Genomic DNA, 20091 nt, shown 5'->3' with positions numbered 1-20091 from the left:
ATTCAAGTGATTAAAAATAGGAAACCTAATTTTTCAAATACTATCACGTTTTAGTTTTCAAATGTTTGTCATTATAGTAAAACAGAGATCAGGCAGTTGTTTCTCCAGCTGGTGTCTTTACACAGAATTGGAGCTGTCCAGTGGAGCTGAGTATACTATTCCAAGCTAGAGTAGGTGTGATAGAGATAATTGGGCAAATTTCAAGGAGTAAATACTGTTTCCTGCTTTTTATTCTGCTTGGACAAACCTCTAGTTTAAACAAGGTGTTTTTCTTAGCCTCAAAGCAATGCAGAGTAGGGTAGGGAGATTGGGGACACACTGTTGAGAACAATTTGTTTTTAAATCTTCTTTCTAGTGCATAGTAGAGAGAGAAGGCTACTAACGAGCAAAATTTGCATATACCCTGGAAAGCCCTACTTCTTGATTAACTTTGTTTGGGATGGTCTCTATAGTACTTTTAAGTTTTGGAGTAGAAAGACGAATTCAGATAAAGAAAACTAGACAAACTAAGTTGTAATCATTAAATGACTGCTTCCCTTCTAATTTCCTCCTTGGAAAACTACAGAAAAAAGTTGTTAAATACCTTCTTGGAGCTTCCAAGTAGTTTTCTCTTTATTTTAAAAGCTTTCATCGTAGTTGTTTCTTAAAAGCCTCTTTGAAACCTTGACTTCTGGCCAGGCACTGTAGCTCACGCCTGTAATCCCAGCAATTTGGGAGGCCGAGGCAGGAGAATTGCCTAAGTCCAGGAGTTTGAGACCTGTCTGGGCAACATGGCCAGACCCCAACTCTAAAAAGCAAAAAAGATAAAAATCATAGAAACACTGGTTTTCTTTTAGTCTAAGTTTTACGTAAAGAGAAGAACATTAATAAGGACCAGGCCGTCTGATAAATTGTGATTTACAAGCACAACTCCTAAACACTGACCATGAAAAAACAGTATTTTTACAACTAAGAAGAGGAATTTGGTTGAAAGTCATGATCTAATACAACCTTAGATTTATATGTTACAGAATTCTGTAACTTTCACAGTATTTTATCTCATTTGATCCTCACAGCTCCCCACTCCCCAGGTTAATTTGTAACATTGAAGGTTTGCTCTTCCTAGGACTTAGTCCAGGATAATTATTGAGACAGCCACACATTCTTATGTGTGTGGTGTTCCTTGATTTACATGATTTTCTGCTAAACCATCAAGAGTATAGGAGTCTAGTACTCTGAAGCATTTTCCTTTGTGAATGAAGAGAAGCCATTATGCCCTCAGATGGTTTATGACAGAAGGCTCCATGTGTAATGTCTACTGCTAGTCTTTGACTCTTTCCTCTGTAGTACATCACATTTCTGCTACCCACCCCCTGCAACCCCTAAGCTGCCTGACTCTGTAAGGACTATGACAGAGGAGAAAAAGCAGTCTGGTCTTCTTTCTGGGAAGAATCCTTCCCTTTCCATGGCCCCCTTGAGTTCCTTTTCTTAGGGGAAGGTAGGGTGGAAGGGTGGAGGATAAACACTTCTACACGTAGTGGCAGTGTCCGTTGGATTCCTGTAAGCCCACGATGGATCTCCCAGACAGTAGTGAAATAATAGTAGCCTCTTTATTGACGAAGTTGTTTATCCTTTTTTCCCTAGGATGTTTCTGAACTTCAGGTGGCAGTCATTAAAAAGATGAAATTTTGTTCCTATTTAGTCATAAGGGTGTTTGAACAGTTGTGGTATTGGCACCTATGCATATTTTACTAGAGATTTTCCCTTGTATAGACAAAAAATTTGGACCAAGCATAGTAACTCACCCCTGTAATCCCAGCGCTTTGGGAACCTGGTGGGGGGGCAGATAGCTTGAGGATAGGAGTTTGGGACCAGCCTGGGCTAGTGAGACCCCATCTCTACAAAAATTAAAAAGAATTAGCCATATGTGGTGATGTGCCCCTATAGTGCCAGCTACTTGGGAACCAGGGTTGGGGAATCCCTTGCACCCCAAGAGTTCAAGGCTGCAGTGAGCAATGATCATGTGACTGCATTCCAGTGTGCATGACAGAGTAACATCCTCTCTTGATTCAAAAACAAAAAATTGATAAAATGAGTTAAAGTAAAATTACTTTTTGTCTAACATGAAATAATAATGAAAAAGTTTTATCTATAACTTGAGAGTGTTTAATGTATTCTGTTATGTCCTGTGAAAAGAAAGTTTTCTTATTTTCATTCTTTCTTATTTTTGTACTCTGTTCTGTCTTTTATTTTTTAACTGTTTGAGATAATTTATATATTCAAAGATGTTAACACCATGACACTCCCTACATTAGGATATGACACATTCATTAGGTAGTTAAAAAGGACTTTTATATACATGTTTTAATGAATAAAATTAGTAATGTGTTTGACTCTTTTATCTGTCAAGTTTTCTATGTAATATTGGAATAAAATTCTGGACTTTTTAAAGTGTGCTGTTACTTAGCAGAAGAGCAGATCTTTTCTGAAAATGTATTATAGCCCTACTTCGCAAGAAGACTCAAAAATAATCAAAAGATAAATAATTGTCTGTGTAGTAGCAATTCATTATCTTATATAGGTCTGCCCTCTTGTGTGTCTGTACTTGTGCATCTTGATTTTGTTTTTTTTGGGGAAAGTCACCAAAAAAACCCCTGTAAAATCAAAACTAAAATTAGAATTTTTGATCGGTAGTATCAGTTGTAAGCGTATTGAGAGCAGCTTCACTGAGTTTTCAAGAACCTTCATTTTAATATAGTGATTCTGATTTGCATTAAACAAATATATATTCTTATCCAATTAAAACATAAAAGGTAACATTAAGCATTTTAAAATTGTTTTTAGTACCCTGTAAATTAAGATAAGAACTTATTCTATAGTAGAACATATTTGAGCATTTAGTATATTAAATTTTAAAAATAAATTGTTTTCTTGTATCTTATTTACACTTTGTGATGAAGAATAATTAAAGAGTTTATTCTATTTCACAATTTGAGTTATAGTATAGTATTCTATAATCCTCACAGAATAAGATTTTAATTTCTATCAAAGAATGAAGAACAAAAAAATTAGTTATTTCTGTTTACTGAGAAAAAGACTGTAACGAACAATGTAATCAAAGGAGTATGACTAATCAGTTCAAATTTTCCACTTGTTTTTAAGACCAGTGCAGCTTATTATAGAGCTTGGATACTTTTTGTGTTGGTAATTTACTAAAACCAGTGAGGTGAATGTATCACCTGTTGTTTATAAGCTTTTTACTTGTTATTAGGGATTTCCAGCTTGTAGATGAGGCATCACTTAAGAAATCTCTACCCTTCTGTTCTTCAGATATCCCTGAACCAAACACTTTCCACTCCCCATCTCCAGTACCTCTCATGGGTTCAGAAAATTTAATGGTGTCTCCTTCACTATTGAGTTAGCAACACTTGTGTAAGAAACCAAGGTCAATATTGATGTTACATATTCTTTTAGTAATCATGTTTTAGAAGATATGGTTAATTACACATCCTCTACTCTTTTAATAATAGTTATATTAGTAACATGTCTTCAACTGAAATTAAAATTGTTGGATTATGCAGTATAGGTGTAAACTATTTTAGACTTAATTTTAAACTTTAGTCAACTTAAATTACCAAAGTTTGGTGAATATATTTTCCAGCACTAAATTTTACTTCAGTTGTTTTATGAGTTATTGGAAGATGTTCTGAAATGATCAGAGGAGAAATTGAAAATGTATTCATCAAGAAAATAATTATAGGTAACATTGCTGGATCTATAATTTAGCTCAGTAGAGTGGCCTACGAAATAGATGCTTGCCATTTGGTTGATAGATGAAGAAAAATAGCTATGTCCTGTTACAGTTGACCCTTGGACAACAAGGGCTTAAATAGTGAGGGTCCACTTATACATGAATATTCTTTTCCCCTACTCCCCACACCCCTAAGACAAGATTGCAAGACCAACCCCTGCTCTTCCTCCCCGTCTTTCTCTTTCTCTTCCTCCTCTCGATGTGAAGACAATGAGAATGACGACTTTTATGTTGACCCACTTCCATTTAATGAATAGTAAATATATTTTCTCTTTTTTACGATGTTCTAAATAACATTTTCTTTTCTCTAGCTTACTTTATTATAGGAATACAGTGTATAATACATATAACATGCAAAATGTGTGTTAATTTACTGTTTATGTTATCAGTAAGGTTTATGGTCAACAGTAGGCTATTAGGTAGTTAAGATTTTGCGGACCCATGGATTCTCAGCTCCCCTAACCCCCATATTCAGGGGTCAGCTGTAGATGTAATAGATGGGCCAACAAGTTCATTTCAAAATATAATCTAAGAATTAGTTAATATTTGGAGAGATAATTCATACTTTTATTTTTTTAAATACTTGAGGTGATTTTTTTTTTGTCACTGGGAATCTTTTATTATTTTCCTTGCCTGCATTGGGTGTTAGGTTGGAATGGAAGACAACCTGTAAAATCAGTCTGAAGTCTTAAGGTTTCATGATTCCAAAGATACAGTGTGGTAAACTAGGTAACTCTAGGTCAGATAATTCACTACAGTGTCTTAAATGAAGATTAGATTCTGTTCTGTTAGTCTATTAGTGATATGACTAATCTCACTGTCACATACTAACCCCCAATTCTCATCTGTTGATCATATGTCTTAGAACAGATTTATGGTTTACCGACAGGTGCTAGAATTCTGTGATTCTTTGAAAAAATTACTTAAGAGTAATTTTATTATGTAAGAGTGTGGCCTTACTTTTCCATACTTGATTCTCATCAACTTTAAAAAATGTTAATGTGGCATAGCAAAAATGCAATTTCTGTTTTAGAATGTTACTACAAAGAGTTACTACAGAGTTCTTTATAATAAGATAACAGATGTGAGGAGTCAGTGGACTGTTTTGAATAATGACACTTCATTTGTGTTGTTACTTTGATACTTGGTGAAGACCTGAAAAATACTTAGTATTAAAGAAGATTTTACAGTGTAATATAAGTTATATTCACCTCAAAAGAGTAAAAATAATGCTTTATATATGAAGTGAACTTGTTGGCAGTGCAGTTTCAAAACTAAACTCTTATTTCATCTTCAGAAAAGATTTGGGATACAAATTTGTGAGCCATGTTGAGGAAATCAACAGTTACATTTTATACACTTATTTTAAAGTTAATTTTTGAAAATAAAGCCCTTTTCACGTTTACAAGATCCAGCAGATGAATACATTTGCTAACAATAAGTTTTAGTCTTAATCTTGACCTTTTCACAAAGAAACTCTTCTACTCAGGAAGTGGTCTATTTTACAGTATTGTTTTCCCGTCTGCATGGGATGACAGATTTTAAGCTGATGTGGCAAGTTGCAGATCTAGAGGTTGTAGCAGAACTTCAGAGAAGCATCACGATGATACAGATCAGCAAGAGACATATTAAGATGAGACAGAAATTGATAAATAGATTCTGTAGATTTTGACGTGCTTGTTGAGGCATTTCAATGGTTGAGGCTCTTCTTATAGCTGAGCGAGTGAGGTATTGGACTTTCTCCATGATACCAGCAGGAGAGGAAGTCTGAAGTTTTAAGTGGTCGAGAGAAAGATAAAAAACTGGCAGCCAAATATGAGATAACTGTCTTCTTTTAGGTAGCCTGGAATGTAAAAATAATAAATGGATTAGAATAATATATGTAACCTATTATCAGGACAAAAAATACAAATTTGTATTAATTCATCTTCCTCAGCACTATTGTTATTTATAACATCAAGTGTTTCTATAGTCTCTCTCTCTCTCTCTCTCTCTGTGTGTGTGTGTGGTGTGTGTGTGTGTGTGTGTGTATGTGTTTCCATGTGTCTGTCTCTATTTCTCCTTTTTTGATGGGGCACACCATGACAGTCTCATTTGTGTTAGGAATAGTAACTTCAGTCTTTGCCTTTTTCTCCCAAATTTACTACAAGTATTGCAGTAATCCTCAGTGTCATCCATAAGTTCCTGGAAATCATGACTTTCTGCAAAACAACATATAACAAAACCATTTTTACCGTAGGCTGATTGATGTAAATAAGAGTTAAGTTCCTATAGCACATTTCTGGTCACAAGAACATCACCAAACTTCTCAATAAAGACCCCAAACACTTGTAATATTAAACATTGAGAGAAATATGAACTAAATATACATTTAAGAAAGATTAATAAAAACCAGATAGGCCGGTGCAGTGGCTCACGCCTGTAATCCCAGCACTTTGGGAGGCCAAGGCGGGCAGATCCTCTGAGGTCAGGAGTTTGAGACCAGCCTGGCCAACATGGTGAAACCCTGTCTCTACTAAAAATATAAAAATTAGCTAGGCTGGTGGCATGTGCCTGTAATCCTAGCTACTTGGGTGTATCGCTGGAGCCCAGGAGGCAGGGGTTGCAGTGAGCCCAGATCATGCCACTGTACTCCAGCCTGGGTGACACAGCAAAACTCTGTCTCAAAAAAAAAGCCCACAAAGATAATTACCCAGTATTTGGTGAATCAGTGAGTAACAGTGGTTGTGATGGTCAATTAAAAACATGGAATCGATGTTTGAGAAATACAATGGGATCTCTGAGTGCTTTTGTGCCATAGCATTTATTGTCATGCATTTGTATGATCACCCTAGACTTTACCAATTTTTATTTGATAATAATTTGTATTCATCCATTCATTCATTTTTCAACCCTCTTATTCTGATTTGGGTTGCTGGTGGCTGGAGCCAATCCCAGCAGCTCAAGGAGGGAGGAACCCACCTTGGATAGGAGACCACTCCATCACAGGATACACTCATGTACACACTCACGCTCAATCCAGGACAACTTAAACACGCCAGTGAACCTAATGTGCACAGTTTTGGGATATGGGAGGAAACGAGAGTCCCACAGATATGGGGAGAACATTCAAGCTGCACACATACTTAAATGTTAGAACAAAATGACATAGAAGGAAATGATGTTATTTGAGGACCTGCTGTATTTGGTTTAAGGTACAGCTTGTTTTGGGTTATTCTTTTGGGTAAAAGTTCTCACATATAGTTTCTTTAAATCTGTTACTCTGTAGATGTAATTGGTTTGAACAGTCACTGTATTAATAGCTCCAGAGCCAATCTCATAAAAAGGAAATGCATACAACAAATTGTTCCCTAGATCTTGATTTTAATCCAAAATAAAATAATGTTAAATGGGAAGTGTTTTACCAAAAATATGGATTCAAATTGTCATTCCTTTTTATGATTTTACATCTTTATAGAATGTTATCTTAACAACATTTTAATAAGATGTTAAGTACCGAAGACGATCAAGCTTGGAATGCGTAGTAATTATTATTATCTCACCATCTACCACAGACATTTTCTATTTACAGACCTCTACTTAATAGCAGTAGTTTCCATCATGCCTTCTTTCAGAGATCCCACAAGTTATTGCTGCCTGTGGGGTCTATACTTTGATGATTAGTAAAACAAATAAGAACTTACATGTTATTACAGAAAAATTATATATAGACTGAAAATTAACTGTATTAACTGTCCAGAGATAATGGTTATTAACACTTGGGGGACATTTTGTTTTCAATCAGGATACTTCTGCATCAATTTTGAAATAAGAAAAATAAAAAATGGAATAAAAAAGTGATAATTAATTGCCAGACGTAGTGACTGTTAACATTTGTTGATATATTATTGTTAATCAACGTATTACTACCTTACCCCAGCTGTCAGATTTTATTTTCTCCTAAGTCTTTTTATACATCTCATAAAAGCCTGTCTCAACCTGTTAGCCCATTCCTGAGAGAGGAAAGTGCTGAAGGGAACAGAAGGAAGTACTAAAAGAATGGCAGAGGGGAAGGTAGGTATCAGGCATGACCAGTGAGAACCTGGCATTTACTTTTACAGAGAAACCATATGGTTTATGGTGTTTAGATTCTGTAGTGTTCAATAGTTCAACTTGGCTCTATTATATTCTGAATTATATAGTAGACTGGGCCTTTTTTGGCTTGAGACCCTGTCCTCCTTAATAATATTGGTCTGTAGCAAGGAGTTCCAAAGAGCCAACTTCTATCAAATTTTCTTTCCTTAAAGAGTTATTAACAACCTGTATTTTTCTAGCATGTATTCTTCATTGTCTAAACGGTGGCTAACAGCTGTTATTCAGGTTGTTTGTAACACTTCTACTTAGAAAATAGCAGCCTATAAAAGCATAAAAGCAGAACTACCATTTGACCCAACAATCCCATTACTGGGTATATATCCAGAGTAGTATAAATCTTTCTGCCATAAAAACATACACGCACGAATGTTCATTGCAGCACTATTCACGATAGCAAAGACATGAATCAGCCTAAGTGCCCATCAGTGACAGAGTAGAAATGTGGTCGTATACACCACCCAGTACTGTGCAGCCATAAACAAGAAGGAAATCATGTCTTCTGTGGGAACATGGATGGAGCTGGAGGTCATTATCCCTAGTAACAAACTAACACAGGAAAAGAAAACCAGATACCACATGTTCTCACTTTTAAGTGGGAGTGAGATGATAAGAACTTATGAACACAAAGAATGAAACAACAGATGCTGGGGTCTGCTTGAGCGGGGAGGATGGGAGGAGGGAGAGGAGCAGAAAAGATAACTGTTGGGTACTAGGCTTAATACCGGGGTGATGAAATAATACAAACCCCCATGATGTGTGCTTACCTGTGTAACAAACCGTCACACATACCCCCAAACTTAAAAGTTAAAAAAAAGGAAAACAGCAGCTTAAACTTGACATATATTTAATGATGTTTGTTTGAATTCTTCAGGTAAAATAGAAATAGATTTTCTTTTGTTCTTTATTAAGATTCATCCTTTAAGTTGTTTCTGTTGATACTTGATTATTATAGATCTAGTGGATTGGAGAATTACAGGAAGATTTTATTTATTTATTTTTTTGAGACAGAGTCTTACTCTGTTGCCCAGGCTGGAGTGAAGTGGCGTGATCTTGGCTCACTGCAAGCTCCACTTCCTGGGTTCACACCATTCTCCTGCCTTAGCCTCCCAAGTAGCTGGGACTACAGGTGCCTGCCACCACGCCTGGCTAATTTTTTTGTATTTTTAGTAGAGACTGGGTTTCACCGTGTTAGCCAGGATGGTCTCGATCTCCTGACCTTGTGATCCGCCCGCCTAGGCCTCCCAAAGTTCTGGGATTACAGGCGTGAACCACTGCGCCTGGCCGAGTAATCAGCTTTTATGAAGATATGTAGCAGAATACAGTTAAGAAAGGAATAATAATTAGCCTTGGTAATTCCTATTTGAATATATGGTTTTGTGAGGTTTTTGGGCTTAGCTGGTCTTAAAAGGTCAGAAATTTAAAAAATTACTTTGAGGCAAAACATGGGAAAGGAGGGAGTTGGCCAGGAGTTTATCATGAAGCATATACGGGAGTCATCCCCTACCTTGACACTGATAAGTTGTACTTCAGTCACATGAAACAAGTCACCTTTCCATAAATACTCCATTCCCTTTTGTGATTTTATTCTTTGCACATGTTGTTCTATCTCTGCCTGGAATACATCCTCCACCTTTTGATTCTCTGCCAGGCAAGCTTCAGTTGATTCTTAAGGTTCAGTTTAAATATCACTTCCTGATGAAACCTTTCATTAGTTATTAAGGTGGAATTGGTTGTCACCTCTACTGGTTTTTAATAGGGCTTTAGTGTTATCTATATGAGGATATCTATCAGATTATAGCACAATTTCAGTTTACATGTTTGTATCCCCAACTAGACTTGATAGTTTCTGAAGTAAAGAAACCATGTGTTCATTTAGTATCCTAGTACTTAGTGCATAATTGGTATGTTTCAATAAATCATTAAAGTTAAATAAGGGATTTTTATGACAAAAACTATTAGAAAATTGTTAATAAAAAATAATGCTGTGGGCAGGTCATGGTGGCTCACATCTATAATTCCAACACTTGGGAGGCCTAGGCGGGGGGAACGTTTGAGCCCAGGAGTTCGAGACCAGCTTGGGCAACATAATGAGACCCCATCTCATTTTTAATTAATTAATTATTTTTATGAATGGATGAATGAACGACAGGGTCTTGCTCTGTCACCCTGGCTGGAGTGCAGTTGTGCAATCATGGCTCACTGCACCTCAACTTCCCAGGCTCTAGTGATCTCCCTGCTTTAGCCTCCTGAGTAGCTGGGACCACAGATGGGCACCACCATGCCTGGCTAATTTTTGTATTTTTGGTAGGGACAGGGTTTCACTGTGCTGCCCAGGTTGGTCTCAAACTCCTGAGCTCAAGTAATTCCTGGGATTACAAGCATGAATCACCATGCCTGGCCCTCATTTTTAATAATAAGTTAAAAATTTTTAAAAATAATGCTGTGATTGACAGATTAGTTCTAATAACAATTTATTAGTTGAACATTTAAGCTCTAATATTCTCCTCAAGTCTCTTTCTATCACAGATGAGAAAAATGAGGCTTAGAGGATTCACCTAAATTAATGGTCACCTGATTAACATAATATTAATCTGAACTAGACTTTGTATAAATGGGTTTTTAGTATTTGTGAAATACAAAGATGTGCCCAAAAGAGATGAGCTCTCTGCTGCTTAAAGCATAATTAACATACTTTAAAGATGATCTTATAATCCTATAACAGCTAACTGTTACTGAAAAACAAGAGTTTGTTTCTGGAAACAAATTGGGTATAAAGGAGATGACCAAAAATAGTATCCTGTTTCTTGTCAGATTTAGAAATATGCTGTAATCCTAAAGTTATTTGTAACTGTTTTATAATTTTATGCCTAAACTGAAAACAAATCTGCTTTACATGCTAAAATGTTAATGATACACATTTAATTTATTGGGCTCAATTTTTTACAGTGGTATAATCTGAAATGTGTGGAATCCTAGTTCTATTGAATACCAATATTTGTATGGTGATAATTAGGCCAGATTTTGTCCATAGAAGATGGGGTTTCCTGTCATATGTTGAGAATTGAAAACCTTTGTGTGGGAACAGCATAATCCTATTTTTGGAGTTGTCTGTGACCTTTACTACGTTATAATTCATGGTTGTCAGGTGTTTATCATTCTCTTCTCTGCACTGACAACCACCATATGAGTTTCCTTTTTTTTTTTTCAAAAAATAAATTCCTTAACAGCCAAGCTGTTTAATAATTTTTGATGGAAAGCATAGAAAAATAGTTTAGTTTTATTTTCATGTTATCTGATCTTTTTAGAGCATTCTATTAGTCTAATCATAAATAGTTTTGGGATTTTCTGAACTTGTGTCTGGCCGAAACAACCATGGAAACTGAAGTTACTCTCCACCCTCTTATTAAAAGAATGACTATATATATATATAATATATATATATATATAAATTGATTGTTTTGACACAAGAGTGGTATTCACTTATAGATGAATTTTAAAATCAATTTATCTTCTAGGCCCTAGAATCAAGAGTATTGAAAACATGAAAGGTGCTTGTTAGGAGTTTGGGTGTAGAAATGCCAGACTCCTGTCTCTTGAGTTGCATATCACAGGCAGAAAAGTATCCACAGAGTATCTTATGTTTGTAGATCCATGAGTACTCTACTTTTTAGGGGAATGAGAAGAATAAAAATAAAGAATTCTTTACTATTCTTTGTGGGATTTATAAATCCTTTGGTTGTCTTCTTTTCCTCAAGAAAAGTGACACCGGAAATTTAAAAAAACAATCAAGTTCAAGATAGTATGTTGTTTTTTTTTTTTTTAGGTGGAAGAAGGAAATAGAAAAGCCATTAGGCAACTCTAATCTTCTGACTAATGTCGTATACCATGTTAGACAGCATGTTTGGTGGAAGGTAGTATATCAACTCCTTCAGGAGTCCTTACTTTGTCTGCAGTGAGTCCTGTTTTAGCAATATAATATCAAATGCATTCTTGTGCAGAAGGAACCTCAATAGTCTTCTGAAAACTTTTGGTGGCCTGCTTTATGACTTGCTAGACAATTGATACTTTAATGATGTTGTATATGCTGAGCATTAATCCCCACCTATACTTTAAGCATGTTCAGTGCTTGTGGAACTTCTCAAACTTCAGCATTTTTGGTGGTATTCCTTTTGCTGAAATAATAAATTCCTGAGATTCTTTATATTTGTAGAATTTTGCCTTTCTCCTTTTATTTTTGGTTTATTCTTTTAGTAAACATGGGAGTATTGAAGCAATACTTTATTAAATTGAATTCAAGTAATATCTAAGGCTACAGTCTGATATACTCTAGGATGTTTTTTCCATCAGATTGGTTTAGAAGATTAGAATTTTCTATAGATTGAATTTGAATGAACAGGGCTTGTCTATATTTGGATTATTTGGAATTTTATTTTATTTTTCTACTACTTTCTGACATTTCCACAGGTAAGCGATAAGTGAATGTATATACACCCTTTTTTGGACTTGTGGTAATAAATTAGGACAATTCATCATTAGATTTATGATGAATCTGTTGACTTACAAAAGTTCACTCCAGTGGAGTCATTTTCCTTTTGAGATTGCCTAATACTAAACTTGGACATTCTATTTGAAGTTACTTTGTGGTAGCAACATTCCAGAGCTTTGTTGGTCCAGACTGGCCGTTTGAAAGAATCTTCAAGCTGCTTCTGTCTGGTTATGAAAATAATTGTATATGCATAAAAATCAATATATTCTCACTCCTAAATTGACCTGTAATGAGGTGCTCCTCATGTTAAGTCTTGAGGAGAATTCATTAAACAACAGCACAGAGAAATTTTTCTCTCTGAAATTGACAATTTAGCTTATTGCTATTGCTACATTGTCTGTAGGTTTGCCTTCGTTATTGTTTTTTAAATATTGAAACAATGCTTTACAAGTTTTATTTACAAGTAAAATATTCTTCTTAACCCTGTAGGAGTTGAAACTTCAGAAACTTTTTGGGGGGAAGAGAATATGGAGGGGTATATTGAGAAAGGCTTACGGAGAAATGAATGTCACTTAATAAATGTACCCCCTATTAATGTGAGTGTATTGGTCAACCTTTTTTTTGCGGGGGGAGCAGGGGATGGGGGTTGAAAACTAAAGATGGAGTACCTTTTCAAAGGCACTAGAGGTCCTCAGTTGACTATGAGTATGCTGTACATCCAGGCTTCATTTTCATGTGTTTATTTGGTAACACATGCTTCAGAATTATTCTGGGTAAGAACTTTGATGTACTATTTCTGCAAATATACAAAGAGACTACATCTTATCTAATTTATGCCACTGTAATTTAGAAGGATTATTTTCTTGATTTTTCTGCTTTTAGGTTTACTTTGCTAGTATGATCATTTCTTTGTTAATTCACAGTTTTGATGAAAGTGAGGGATTTTTGTAGCAAATAACAAAGCAAGATTGATCAAACATGTCAAAACAAATAGTTTTGGATATTTAAAATGGTAGAGTATGGGGAGAGGGGAGTTCAGAAATAAAACTGAGGAATGCTGAGGACTGAGGATTTAATAGAGAACCTAGAATAAAGTCTCGAAATGTGGTTTTTGTGAAAGTTTTGAGGAGATACTGACTTGGATTTTAGGTATCAGATGAATTGAAGGCATGAGTATTTTAGCAATGAAACAAATAAAAGGAAACTTTGATTGATTGAGGTATGTTATGGTTTTTTGAAGTCTCTACAGTTAGTTTGAATTTTGCCTTCCAGGAGGTATGCTTAACAGCTAAGGACATCTGTAATTTTCGTATTTTTCTGGTTTTGAAAATGATCAGTAGAATATAATTTAGGCTATTAATAATGTAATGCCTGATGTATAAATTGAATTTAAGTGAAATGGAATGGTTTTAAATTAAAATAGAAGTTTGTATTCTCTGAATTTGCCTTTTAGAGTATCATTTACAGTGTTTGGGGGCTTTCAAATTTGGTTTATCAGTGTCATGATTTACTTCAAGCCATGCTGGTCAGTATATAGAGGATGTGCGTGTGGCTTAGTGACAAAACCTAAACTTCTGCTAAGGTTTCCCTCTTTTCTTAGTTATGTGATCTTGAGCAGTTCACCTTTTTGCATCTTTCCTAAATTGTAGAATAGGGATGCAGTATCAAATATATAATTAAGAGGACCAAATGAAATATTTGTGTACACCAGTATATTAGGAAATTGTTCTTTAAGAAGAAGTTTTAATTGGCCCTCCTCATTTCTGGGATTGGTAATATATTGTCTAATTTAGAGAAGTAACTAGACTTTAAATTTAAGTTTTTAAATTAAAAATTTAATATATTACATAATTTAATGTTACATGTGTAATCAGTACATTAAAACATTAAAATACATTAAAATTTTCTGAAACCCTTGTGTTAATGCAGTATTTTCTTATTGTTTCTTAATCTCACTGATTAAAGATATGATTATATACCCAAATGCAATTATTTTCCTTTATGCCTACTAAAATACAAATAAAATAGATTTGATATTTGATTTTGGGAAATGATAGTGCTGTCATGCCTTTTAGTAAAGCATGTATTCTGACTCATGTGTTTTTAAAACTTAATACTTCTTAATTTAAACATCTTTCATATTTTTCCCATTTATTTCATCTAACACTTTTTTAAGCACTTAGGTTTAAACTACATGTCTTCATAAACAAAGACAATACTTAACTGTCACCTTAAGGTATAGATGAACTAGTTGGGACATAATGTATGGTACTACCACATTATGTTTGAAATTTTAACAGTCTCTATAACTGGAATTTCTATTAACTGAGACATACTAGTGAGCTAAGAGTAACTTTAATAGAATTTCTGCTCTTTCCAGAGGTTGTGTACTTTTTAGAGCAATATGTGATAAAGCAAAATTCTGATATAATAAAATAACTCATGGACACCCAATTTGAAGTGTGAGAATGTAATTTGATATTTGAATAAAAATGCACAAATAAGCATATAAGACACCTACACTGAATGACTTTTGTGTAATATCAAAGGAAAATTATGAGTATAGAGATATGGAGACGCAATTAGGATACCTCAATGGTAGACAAAAATGTTTCTGTATGTCTTAAGGAAAACCGCTTGCAGAATTACAAAGTTCATATTTGTAGTGAGCAATAGAATTAACATTTGTCATGGGAATTGAGAATTTTAGAGGTAAATTTTAACATATATATAAAATATGAAAATTAAAATAAATAAAATATATGTAATTTTCTGTAAGTCCTGACAGAGATCTGAGAATGAGGAAACGTTTCATTTACTAAATTGAGGATTGTAACATAAAGAATAGGGTAGAATTCAAATGGAAGTCATAAAATTAATTGTGGCATCTCCATTCCTGGCATTTATTTTATTTTCTCCTTTCTTTCTAAATCTCAGAGAGGAAATGGAGTAACACTGGAGGATAATAACTTGACAAAACTATAGGCATTAATAGGCAGAAATCCATTTAATCAAATTTGTGTGAAAATAAGATACTTAAGAATATTCGTGTGTCAAAATAACTTTTTAAGGTGTCAAATTATTCTCTAACACTAGATTTTTATGTGTTTGTGAAAAGTGTTTTAAAATTTCTAAACTTCTTTATGATACAATATTGAATTTAGTGTCAGTAACTCAATTTATTAACAGCATGGAATTTTTAGAAATGTTTCTTAAAAGTTGACTGGACTTTAGAGGGGAAACATCCTCAAGGGCACTTTAAAAGTAGCTTGTATTATATATTCTTAAGCTCCATTTCATTATTATTCACTGTATGAAATTATGATAATATTGCAATAGGCATGCTGATAATGTGCATGTTTATAGTCAAATGACTATTCATATTAGTTCAGATGTAAATAACTCAGTTCTGCACTGTTTCTCAGCAGAGCAATAAATAACAAAATTAAGTCATTGTTTTTGTGTGGAGAAATTAACCACTACTGCCAAATATGGTAACATAATTGGAAGATTTTTTTAATTGGCAGAAATTAACATTTGAAAAGCAAAATAAAAGTGAAAGTCAAATTAAAATGACAAACAAATAACCAGGATCAAAGATGAATATGACCTTTTTCATTTCAAAGTTGTCTCATTTTTACTGTCACTAAATGGATAAGCATTTATAAATTTAAGCATTTTGTCATGTCATTTTATTGCTTAAGTTTGAACTGATATTAATAAAATTAACTTATTTTAAAAGTTCAGATTATAGAAATTATAGGAATTAAGAATTACAGAAAGTAAGAATTACCAAAGTCAGTGAAATCTGTTTCTTACCTTGGCTGCTGTGATCATCACAATAAAGAGTATTGTGTTGTATGAAGTCTTATGGGTGTTTAGCTGGGGAGTTTTCTGACTCTGTCACCCGGTTTATGGGAACAGTTGCAGTAGGTGGAGGAGAAAAAGTGTTCTAGGGAGGTCTTATGATGTCACATAGGAATTCTGAAGTTTCGATTGGTTAGCCATAGTCTTAGTCTGAGCACAACCAAACTTTAGAACTTCTTACTTTAGGTATGGAAAAGTCATTAACACTTTGTGCTTCATCTTTTGTTTCTAATTTAAAACAGTATATGGCAGATAAATGAAAAAAAAAAAAAAGTAAATTTGAGGTGGTAGAAAGCTTTTGTTAAAGATTCATGCATCTTCAGGGATGATTGAATGCATCTTCAGGATGATTCATGCATCTTAGAGATAATTGAATATTAATGGTGAAGATGTTGAAGAGCCAAAATAGTTACTACAGGAATTTTAATTATGAGAAAAATAAACACAAATATAAGCAAAACAACTTTCATTGAATTCTTGCTGCTGTTGCTTTAATACCACGTCTTCATAATGTTAGCTTTCAACAAGACAAAAGTGAAATATTTTTACACAATCAAATTTTATACCTGTTTTCTTATTTTGTTCTTGTTCTTGTGTGTATGGGAGAAAGAGTGTGTATGAGGAAATCAGGCTAGTAACTGCTTTTTGTTTTAAAAAATGATTTTTATCTTACAGTTAAAGAACTAATAAATGTATTTAATTCATTCATATTTTCTTCAATTAGCAGTTTAACAGTATATTTGTGAATAGTAATTCTTATATTTAAACTGTTATATATAATCCCCCCAAAATAACAATATGCTACTTTTAAGTATTTAAGATTTTTTTAAACAATTGCATTAAATTTTACACAATCTTAACAAATTTTTTATAAACAGATGCAGTATTAAGGGCAACTTTATAGCAAAAAAGAAATAATTACAGATTCCAAATCAGTTACATCTCAGTTAATGAGGCTTTATAGGTTTGATGTGTTGAAATTTAAATTTTGTAATGTTTTTAAAAGGATGTGCCTCATTTAATCTAGCAGGTGCTTTCCTGAAAATTACTATACAAATGAGATACTAGTAAGTGAGGATATTTTGAACTTCCTAGAACAGTTTATCTCCAGTAGAACTGGGGAAATAATTTTTTTGTAAAGCCGGGCCTCATTCTCCTCTGTTTATCTAATTTGTTGTCTTACATGTTAGATTTACTTAAGTCACTACACTTGAAAATATTAATTCTTAAATCTCTTCTTTAATTTTAGAGGAGGTACTTGTAATTTTTAATTTTTTAAATATTTATGACAGAGTGAACTTAGCCCACTTCACTTTCTTATGGGTAACTAAAATGTGTAGCAGCAGCTGCTTATGTGCCCTTAAATGGAGATGATCTTGGCTTCTTCCAAAGAAAGAAAATCCATCTCTAGAGCAAATCATTTGTTATTTAAAGAATCAGCTTAAAACTAAGTGAAAAACAATATTTTAGCAAAGACATTCTGTGAACATTGCCAAGGGAAAATTTACAACTTAAAAGTAAAACCCAAGTTAAGGAAATCGCATGAATAATGTTTGTTATTTTTCTTAGTGCTACAACCATTTTTCTTTCAATCCTTACATAATGAGGATCTCTCAGTGCCATCAGTTACCAATGATGATTGATAATATAAAACCTAGAAACCTAAAGAGGTTTACAGTAATTTGTCAGAGATAACCAACTGCTAAAGAACAGACTGAGGATTCAAATCCAGATCTGTCTGTTTATAATTCCTAATCTCTTGGCATATTGTGGGAAAAAATTATAATTTGAATATAGCTTTCATTAGAGTAGCCTGTAGTAACTAAGAAATTTTAAAGATGTAAATAGGTGCATTCTTGAGCACTGTTAATAGTTTTAGAAAGTCTGCTTTAAATTTGTCTACCAGTTATACATTCATTTGAAATTTAGGTGATAGATCATTGTTCTAAGAACTTCTCATTCTAAGAAAATGGAATTAGTAATACTTAGTTGGATAAACCAAGAAGCTGCCATAGATTGAATAAAATATGCCCTAGTTACCACGAGTTTACAAGTTTACTTCAAAAGTATACATAGGCATATACACACCTTAGAAGGAAACTAACAACTGTGTGTGACATAGTTGGAAAATGGATTCAAAAATTAACTTTTATATTGGTATAAGAGTGGGGAGTTTTTGTGTTTACCTTTTTCCTCTGGGTTAGCTAGTGAAGATGACGATGATGGTGATCCCACGTGGAACTCTAGGAAGTATTATATTTTCGTTTTAACTAAACATTGTTTTTATTGCCCAAACAGAAAGTTGTTTAATAGGAGTATTAATGAGTTATAGTGTTATCAGTAGACTGTCCCTCAATGATTCCTCAACTAGAGGCTGGAAATTTTTTTTGAGGTGCTTTGTCGCAGTCTTCATTTGGAGTCACACTATAGTTTGAATGTATTTTTGGTCACATGACTTTATACAAATAACTTCCTTAAACAGCCTAATCTGTGCAGTAGTATTTGTGATGGTTTAGTGACACGAAGTGTACATAGTGATTATCAGAGATCCTGCAACGGTGTTCATTTAGTGTTAGTACTTATTTTCTTTTTTCCTTTAGAAGGTGGATTCTTAAGGGTAAAGTGTCTTTGAAGTTGGATGGGAAAATAATTACAAATTTATTTTTACTAAGCTCTAAATGAAATTTAGTATTTCCTCAGTTTTAACTGAATCCTGGGTTCATGTCTTTACTTTTGTTTTTATATAGTTTTGTAGCATTTTAAATGTATTCCTCAAAAGTATTACTAATTTTTTTTTTTTTTTTTGAGGCAGAGTCTCACTCTGTCACTCAGCCTAGAGTGAATGGTGCGATCTCGGCTCACTGCAACCTCCGCCTCTCGGGTTCAAGCGATTCTCCTGCCGCAGCCTCCCAAGTAGCTGAAACTACAGGCATGTGCCACTGTGCTCAGCTAATTTTTGTATTTTTGGTAGAGACGGGGTTTCACCATATTGCCCAGGCTGGTCTCAAACTCCTGACCTCATGATATGCCCGCCTCGACCTCCCAAAGTGCTGGGATTACAGGTGTGAGCCACCGCACCCGGCTGTATTACTTTTTGTAAAGGACACTGTGATGTATGTAGTAATCTTTTACATTGAGTATTTAAACTCCAATCTGTAGTGGTGTATCTGGAGGGCAAAGAAGCTTCAAGATAGAACAGTTTTTTGGAAATTTTTGACCAGAACTTAAGTGATGACTAAATTAAAGCATTTTAATATTTAGACAGATATACAGTAAAATGCAAGCTTCAAATCAATTTTTGTGATGTCCACAATACATCAAAGATAAGGAGTTTTTTAAGATTAGATCTCCTAGACACCCAGGAGGAAGATTTTACCTAGCTCTTGAGGGTACTTGAGGGCTTATTGATAATTACCATCTTAAATTTTAAAGCTACATAGGGGAAAGGCCTGGTTCAAAAAACATCTAAGCAAAACTACGAATGAGAATAGTGGTCTGAGATTGAGAGGATGGAAATTCTCTCCCTAGGGCAATAGGGAGGAGAAAATAAGATTTACTCATTAACTGGGGTGGGGGGAGCTGTGAATCCAACCCAATGATAAAGTAAACTAGGTCATTTTGGGGAGCTAGTTTCACTTTTCACTTGATTTGCCAGATAATCTGGAGACCCAAACATTTTATTTTTTCATAAGTATCTGAATTCTGGACAAATTCTCTTTCCTTATCTTGATGAGGGGTGGAGAAGAGAGTCAAGAGAGGCCAGATGGATTAAGAAAAGGACTCAAAGAGGTCTACATAATTTTTGGAAAGTTGT

General features: G+C 34.1%; 2 protein-coding genes across 5 annotated transcripts in view; one reads left to right on the top strand and one right to left on the bottom strand.

Moving 5' to 3' along the window:
* CEP85L (centrosomal protein 85 like) overlaps positions 1-20091 on the top strand; it is a 247426-nt gene that overhangs the window by 149337 nt on the left and 77998 nt on the right. The window lies entirely within an intron of this gene.
* PLN (phospholamban) lies at positions 3687-16360 on the bottom strand. The gene is made up of 2 exons (XM_033234411.1): positions 16230-16360; positions 3687-5633 (listed from the first exon to the last, which is right to left on the bottom strand). Exon 2 carries the CDS (start codon positions 5534-5536, stop codon positions 5378-5380), a length of 159 nt encoding a protein of 52 aa, XP_033090302.1. The 5' UTR covers positions 5537-5633; positions 16230-16360; the 3' UTR covers positions 3687-5377.

Source organism: Trachypithecus francoisi, unplaced genomic scaffold (genome assembly GCF_009764315.1).
Source record: "Trachypithecus francoisi isolate TF-2019V2 unplaced genomic scaffold, Tfra_2.0 Lachesis_group15, whole genome shotgun sequence".
Taxonomy (NCBI): Eukaryota; Metazoa; Chordata; class Mammalia; order Primates; family Cercopithecidae; genus Trachypithecus; species Trachypithecus francoisi.
The sequence above is the reverse complement of the archived record's forward strand: the minus strand, read 5'-3'. Positions and strand labels throughout refer to the sequence as shown.

Excerpts from the sequence above, each read along its gene's own strand:
- PLN (XM_033234411.1), bottom strand. The coding sequence starts at position 5,536 with ATGGAGAAAGTCCAATACCTCACTCGCTCAGCTATAAGAAGAGCCTCA.